At 45.6% G+C, this 7,437-nt stretch overlaps 2 protein-coding genes across 2 annotated transcripts in view; one reads left to right on the top strand and one right to left on the bottom strand.

Moving 5' to 3' along the window:
• LOC118369156 (chromodomain-helicase-DNA-binding protein 3-like) overlaps positions 1 to 7,437 on the bottom strand; it is a 367,421-nt gene that overhangs the window by 100,193 nt on the left and 259,791 nt on the right. The gene's annotated exons all lie outside the window — the stretch shown is intronic.
• LOC118369157 (kin of IRRE-like protein 1) overlaps positions 1 to 7,437 on the top strand; it is a 39,045-nt gene that overhangs the window by 28,382 nt on the left and 3,226 nt on the right. The window contains exons 6-14 of the mRNA XM_052497248.1: positions 459 to 564; positions 1,090 to 1,238; positions 1,591 to 1,718; positions 3,076 to 3,202; positions 3,428 to 3,528; positions 5,360 to 5,576; positions 5,982 to 6,089; positions 6,744 to 6,871; positions 7,291 to 7,368. Of these exons, the coding sequence (XP_052353208.1) occupies positions 459 to 564; positions 1,090 to 1,238; positions 1,591 to 1,718; positions 3,076 to 3,202; positions 3,428 to 3,528; positions 5,360 to 5,576; positions 5,982 to 6,089; positions 6,744 to 6,871; positions 7,291 to 7,368 (1,142 nt within the window). The remainder of the gene's footprint in view (positions 1 to 458; positions 565 to 1,089; positions 1,239 to 1,590; positions 1,719 to 3,075; positions 3,203 to 3,427; positions 3,529 to 5,359; positions 5,577 to 5,981; positions 6,090 to 6,743; positions 6,872 to 7,290; positions 7,369 to 7,437) is intronic.

Here is a 7,437-nt window from a genome sequence, read left to right as displayed (position 1 = left end):
CAAAGTACACCGTAAGTCACCGTAAGTCACCCTCAACGTACACCGTAAGTCACCCTCAACGTACACCGTAAGTCACCCTCAACGTACACCGTAAGTCACCCTCAACGTACACCGCAAGTCACCCTCAACGTACACCGTAAGTCACCCTCAACGTACACCGTAAGTCACCCTCAACGTACACCGTAAGTCACCCTCAAAGGAATTCGTTGAAGACTTGTTCATAACCTTCCCCTTAGCTTGACATAGTTTTTATGACAGACTGTGATGACTGAATATCTGATGTTATTCACAGACAACAGCTCCTAATGAAAACCAGTACATCACTGCCCAGGACCCTTGAGGGGGTTCTTGAGGGGGTCCTCTCTTTTTCCTCTCTGCCCCCCTCCTCTCTCCTTCTCTCTGTTATTTGCTTATGTTGTCGGTGTGCCTCATTAACCCCGTGTGTCCTCTCTTTCCAGACCCCCCCACGGTGACACTGTCCATCGAGCCTCGCTCCATCTTAGAGGGGGACAGAGTTACCTTCACCTGCGCCGCCTCCGCCAACCCTCCTATCATGGGATACATGTATGTCCTCTTCTACCTACAGTATCTGTTCACCTTTCTGTCTGTCTCCAGTATATGCCCACCTGCCTCTCTCTCTAGCTGTGCATTAGTCTGGCTGGATAGTTGTGTTCATCTACAGTACCAGTCCAAAGCTTTAACACACCTACTCATTCAAGATGTTTTATTTATTTTTACTATAAGCATTCCTCATGAAGCTGGTGCAAAGTTGTCATCAAGGCAAAGGGTGGCTACTTTGAAGAATCTCAAATATAAAATATATTTTGATTTCTTTAAACACTTTTTTGGTTACTACATGATTCCATATGTGTTATTTCATAGTTTTGATGTCTTCACTATTATTCTCCAATGTAGAAAATAGTAAAAAATAAAGAAAAACCCTTGAATGAGTAGGTGTGTCCAAACTTTTGACTGGTACTGTGTTTGGGTAGTTACATGTGTTAGTCGTGGTGACCAAGTGTTTGGCCAATGTGGGAACCAAACCTGGCAGTACATGTTAATTCATACAATATGTGTGTTCTTTCTCAGGTGGGCTAAAGGTGGAGTGATCCTGCAGGGGGCCAGAGAGAGTGTGTTCACCACCAAAGCTGACCATTCCTTCTTCACTGAGCCAGTGTCCTGCTCAGTGTTCAACGCCGTGGGCAAAACCAACGTCAGCATCCTGGTCGATGTACACTGTGAGTCTAACTAGACCTCCATGGCTTGCAAATAGCATCTGTCTGTCTCTCTGTCGGTCTCTTTCTGTCTCTCTCTCTGTCTGTGTGTCTGTCTATCTCTCTCTCTTTCTCTCTCTCTCTGTCTCTCTCTCTGTTTCTGTCTGTCCGTCTGTCTGTCTGTCTGTCTGTCTGTCTGTCTGTCTGTCTGTCTGTCTGTCTGTCTTTCATTTCTCTTTACGTGGTCATTTTTATATTGTATTTGACTTCGTTATCAGTAGCTGACCTGGTTAAATAAAAGTCCCCTCTCTCTCTCTCTCTCTCTCTCTCTCTCTCTCTCTCTCCCTCCCTCCCCCTCTCTCCCCTCTCTCCCCAGTTGGTCCTATTCTGGTAGTGGAGCCCAGGCCAGTGACAGTGGACATAGACTCTGATGTCACTCTGAACTGCAAATGGGCCGGCAACCCTCCTCTAACACTTACCTGGACCAAGAAGGGCTCCAATATGGTGAGAACCAGTTCTCTCTTCCTTCTGTCGCTCTCTTTATCTTTATAGACTCCCTTTCTTTTATATCCTTCTGTCTCTCAGTCTCTCTATTCTCTTTCGCCCCCCCTGCTCTGTCTGTCTCTTTCTCCTGGCTTTTTCCTGATGCTCCCTCGCTCCTCTCCTCCATTTGTCTTTCCCACTACTTCACCTCTATTTTATTCTCTTTTGCATTCTTCTTCTGCCCACATCGTTCTCTCTGTTTGTTCCTGACTGTTTGTTTTTGACTCTCTGTTTGTTCCTCTCTCTCTGTTTGTTCCTCTCTCTCTGTTTGTTCCTCTCTCTGTTTGTTCCTCTCTCTCTGTTTGTTCCTCTCTCTCTGTTTGTTCCTGACTCTCTGTTTGTTCCTCTCTCTCTGTTTGTTCCTCTCTCTCTGTTTGTTCCTCTCTCTGTTTGTTCCTCTCTCTCTGTTTGTTCCTCTCTCTCTGTTTGTTCCTCTCTCTGTTTGTTCCTCTCTCTCTGTTTGTTCCTCTCTCCCTGTTTGTTCCTGACTGTTTGTTCTTGACTCTCTGTTTGTTCCTCTCTCTCTGTTTGTTCCTCTCTCTCTGTTTGTTCTTGACTCTGTTTGTTCCTCTCTCTGTGTTTGTTCCTCTCTCTCTGTTTGTTCCTCTCTCTCGGTTTGTTCCTGACTCTGTTTGTTCTTGACTCTATGTTTGTTCCTGACTCTGTTTGTACCTCTCTCTCTGTTTGTTCCTCTCTCTCTGTTTGTTCTTGACTCTCTGTTTGTTCCTCTCTCTCTGTTTGTTCCTGACTCTGTTTGTTCTTGACTCTATGTTTGTTTCCTGACTCTGTTTGTTCCTCTCTCTCTGTTTGTTCCTCTCTCTCTGTTTGTTCCTGACTCTATGTTTGTTCCTGACTCTGTTTGTTCCTCTCTCTCTGTTTGTTCCTCTCTCTCTGTTTGTGCCTCTCTCTCTCTGTTTGTTCCTCTCTCTGTTTGTTCCTCTCTCTCTGTTTGTTCCTGACTCTCTTTTTGTTCCAATCTCTCTGTTTGTTCCTCTCTCTGTTTGTTCCTCTCTCTGTTTGTTCCTCTCTCTCTGTTTGTTCCTCTCTCTCTGTTTGTTCCTGACTCTCTGTTTGTTCCTCTCTCTCTGTTTGTTCCTGACTCTCTGTTTGTTCCTCTCTCTCTGTTTGTTCCTCTCTCTCTGTTTGTTCCTGACTCTCTGTTTGTTCCTCTCTCTCTGTTTGTTCCTGACTCTCTGTTTGTTCCTCTCTCTCTGTTTGTTCCTGACTCTCTGTTTGTTCCTGACTCTCTGTTTGTTCCTCTCTCTCTGTTTGTTCCTGACTCTCTGTTTGTTCCTCTCGCTGTCCATCCCGTGTGTAGGTCCTTAGTAATAACAACCAGCTGTTCCTGAAGTCAGTGAGCCAGGCGGACGCTGGGCAGTACGTGTGTAAGGCCATCGTGCCCAGGATCGGAGTGGGAGAGACAGAGGTCACGCTCACTGTCAACGGTAAGCAACACCACACATCACACAAGAATAGATAAGCTTGAGTTTATGGTTCAAATGAGTGTGATGATTGGATGTAGGCTTTAATACTGCTATGAAGACCCGGAGTGTGCAACTTTTCTTTCAAACTATTCATTGGTGTAGTATTTATTCTTGTTTATACATGGAGCGGAATGTACCACCCCTCACTCGTTCTCACGCTCACTCTGTTTATCTCTTCCTATCCAGGTCCCCCCATCATCTCCAGTGAGCCCGTCCAGTATGCGGTGAGGGGGGAGAGAGGAGAGGTCAAATGCTACATCGCCAGCACACCTCCACCGGACAAGATTGTAAGTTGACAGTCGATACTGTACAAACTCTACTGCAAGCTTTTACATGATACGTTATCGCCATGAGATTACCACCTATACATTATCGTCGTGGGATTGCCACCCGTACATTATGGTCGTGGGATTGCCACCTGTACATTATGGTCGTGGGATTGCCACCTGTACATTATCGTTGTGGGATTGCCACCTGTACATTATGGTTGTGGGATTGCCACCTGTACATTATCGTCGTGGGATTGCCACCTGTACATTATGGTCGTGGGATTGCCACCTGTACATTATGGTCGTGGGATTGCCACCTGTACATTATCGTTGTGGGATTGCCACCTGTACATTATGGTTGTGGGATTGCCACCTGTACATTATGGTCGTGGGATTGCCACCTGTACATTATGGTCGTGGGATTGCCACCTGTACATTATCGTCGTGGGATTGCCCCCTGTACATTATCGTCGTGGGATTACCCCGTGTACATTATCGCCGTGGGATTGCCACCTGTACATTATGGTCGTGGGATTGCCACCTGTACATTATCGTTGTGGGATTGCCACCTGTACATTATGGTCGTGGGATTGCCACCTGTACATTATGGTTGTGGGATTGCCACCTGTACATTATGGTCGTGGGATTGCCACCTGTACATTATGGTCGTGAGATTGCCACCTGTACATTATCGTCGTGGGATTGCCCCCTGTACATTATCGCCGTGGGATTACCCCTGTGCATTATCGTCATGGGATTACCCCGTGTACATTATCGCCGTGGGATTGCCGCCTATACATTATCGTCGTGGGATTGTCGCCTATACATTATCGTCGTGGGATTACCACCTATACATTATCGTCATGGGATTGCCACCTGTACATTTTCGTCGTGGGATTACCTTATCGTCATGAGACTGACATGGTCGACACTCTAGCAGCGTTTCCCAATCTCTTTCTGTTTTATGGCAGCTGCCAAAATCTTTACGAATTGTCCTGAGACCCACCAAGTAAACAAGATTTCTAGTCGAGGGACACTTCTAGTGCAGCCGGTCAGTGTCTGAAACCAGCTGATATCTCCTCTCCTCCACTCGTCTCTCTGGTCCAGATGCTCTCAGGCAGTGGCTGCATCTGAAATGGCACCCTTCTCCCTACATAGTGCACCCTATGTGCCCTGGTCAAAAGTAGTGCACTGTACAGGGATTAAGGTGCTATTTGTGACACAGTCCGTGTGTAGTTGGTCTCTCCTCTCCTCTCTAAGCCTTGTGAGTTTGATTCTCTCTGATGCACCAGCTTACTGTGTGTCCTTAATGCAGGGACAGAAAAGCGGTTATAAAATATGAAGGACTGGAACAGTTGTCCCGGTAAATGCCTCCGCCAGAGTTTCCCGTTTTTCAGAATAAATCGGAGATTACAGGAACATGTGGCCTCATGCATTTTTAAATACTCTTTCATACTTCAGAGTGAATAATAGCTTTCAGCGGGTTAGAAGTTGCGGAAGTGTGTAAGATTCTCACCAGCTCTAAAACCACTACGTGTTACTCTATAGTCCAAGGATAAAGAGATAGAGAGGCTTGGAACAGTTGCTGTTGGTAGTGTGTTTTTAATAGTTGCATGTGCTTGTTGTTTACTTCAGTACGTCTGCGTGTACGTCTTCGTATGCCCAGTTGTGTGTACAGTGTGCCTGCATGTGTAAAACATGAGTGTATATGCCTAATGCGTATGTATGTGTGTGTCAGTACACATAATTCAATGGAGTCCATGTGGGTGTGTTAACTTGCACCTGTCTGTCTGTCTGTCTGTCTGTCTGTCTGTCTGCCTGTCTGCCTGTCTGCCTGTCTGTGTTTCAGGTGTGGGCGTGGAAAGAGAACGTGTGGGAGAAGGAGAAGGGGACTCTGTTGGAGAGGTACACGGTGGAGCAGAGTAAACCTCTGTCTGAGGGAGGGGCTGTCCTCTCCACCCTCACCATCAACAACGTCATGGAGGCTGACTTCCTGTCCACCTACAACTGTACTGCCTGGAACGCCTTTGGACCCGGGACCATGATCATCACCCTGGAGGAGACTGGTATGACCAGAGACAAACAGCAACAACAATAACCACCATTATTTTCACCACAATTATATTCACCACCATTATATTCACCACCATTATATACATCACCATTATATTCATTCTCCTAACTTGATACAACAACAACAATAAGCACCATATATACTCATGCCTGCTCTATTACAATGTTTTAGCTGAATCTGCATGTTGTATTGCGTTGAATACTGTTTCTCTCTCTCTTCTTTTCTCTCTCCCTTCCTCTATCTCGCTCCTTCCTTCTCTCTCTCCGTTCCTCTATCTCTCCTCCCCCCATTCTCTCTGTCTCCCCCCCCCTTTCCTTCCTCCCTCCTCTCTACCCCCCCTCTCAATCTCCCCATTCTTCTCTCCCTTCATTCCTCTCTCCTCTCTTCCCTCTCTCAGAGGAGGTCCCAGTGGGTATAATAGCAGGAGGGACTGTTGGCTGCACCATCCTGCTGTTCCTGTGTTTACTAGTCCTGGTGCTCATCTTCTACCGGCAGCACAAAGGCAGTGAGTGACACCTGCATCTATTCCCCACAGTCAAACCATCTATAAAGTATCAAACACACACCAATACATGTTTCAGATGCCCATGCCCTAAAAACCCCAATTCACCTGTCTTGAGGTATCTACCCTGTACCCCCACACATTATCTCAGTACCCCTTTATAGAGCCGTGTTATTTAGATCTGTCACTTTCTCTTCTTTTGATCTTTTTCTTCTACTTTGGTCCCCCTCTTATGTTGGATTCCTTCCCACCTTTGTTGTTTTTTTCCGTTGTTTGATGGTTTAGTTTCTGCCCTCTTCTCTCCCTCCTCTCCTTCCTCTCAGCCCTTTAAATTGTCGTCAGATATCTAACCCATGCCCTCGTTATTGTTATTTTATTGTGTTACTATTTTTATTTTATTTTTTACTTTAGTATATTTAGTTAATATTTTCTGAACTGCATTGTTGGTTAAGGCATTTCACAGTGTTGTATTAGGCACATGTGTCAAATACAATTTTATTCGATTTTTTGATTTGATATCAATATATGAACCCATTATTCGCATAACCCACATGCACGTATACATACGGTATACATATTGTATCTATCTAAATCAATATACCCTGACATATCCAGCAGTATTCAACTGTGTGCTGTGCTGTTGTGCCGTGCTTCCAGGTCGTCGCGGGGTCACGCTGGGTAAGCCAGACATCAAGGTAGAGACAATAAACAAGGAGACCCACAGTCTGGAGGAGGACTCCGGCAGTGTTTCCACGGCATCACGCATGGTCAAGGCCATGTACTCGGTGAGTTGCCATGACAACGGGACAGCAGGTTGCCTTGAACTTTCCTACCTTTGGTTTATGTTACCCAAGTTTCCCCTCAGGGGATCAATAAAGTTTATTCAATCATTCCAACGATGCCTGAACTCGGAAGCTCTCACATTACACAACCAACCTCTTAGGAGAAATGCACAAATTATTTTTACCTCTCAATTGTATCAACTTTTGCAGTTCTATCTATTCAATCACAATACTCACATTTTTAACACTTATGATGACCCTTTTTCAACCTTAATTTAGATCTGTCACTTTCTCTTCTTTTTCTCTTTTTCTTCTACTTTGGTCCCCCTCTTATGTTGGATTCCTTCCCACCTTTGTTGTTTTTTCGTTGTTTGATGGTTTAGTTTCTGCCCTCTTCTGTGCCCTTCTCTCCCTCCTCTCAGCCCTTTAAAGATGATATAGAGCTGAAACAGGACCTACGCAGCGACACTCTAGACACACGCCAGGAGTACGACCTTAAGGTGATCTCATCACACACAAACACACACGCGCGCACGTACGCACCCACGCACACATTCACACAGACACCC

Source organism: Oncorhynchus keta, chromosome 35 (genome assembly GCF_023373465.1).
Source record: "Oncorhynchus keta strain PuntledgeMale-10-30-2019 chromosome 35, Oket_V2, whole genome shotgun sequence".
In the NCBI taxonomy this organism is placed as follows: domain Eukaryota; kingdom Metazoa; phylum Chordata; class Actinopteri; order Salmoniformes; family Salmonidae; genus Oncorhynchus; species Oncorhynchus keta.
The sequence above is the reverse complement of the archived record's forward strand: the minus strand, read 5'-3'. Positions and strand labels throughout refer to the sequence as shown.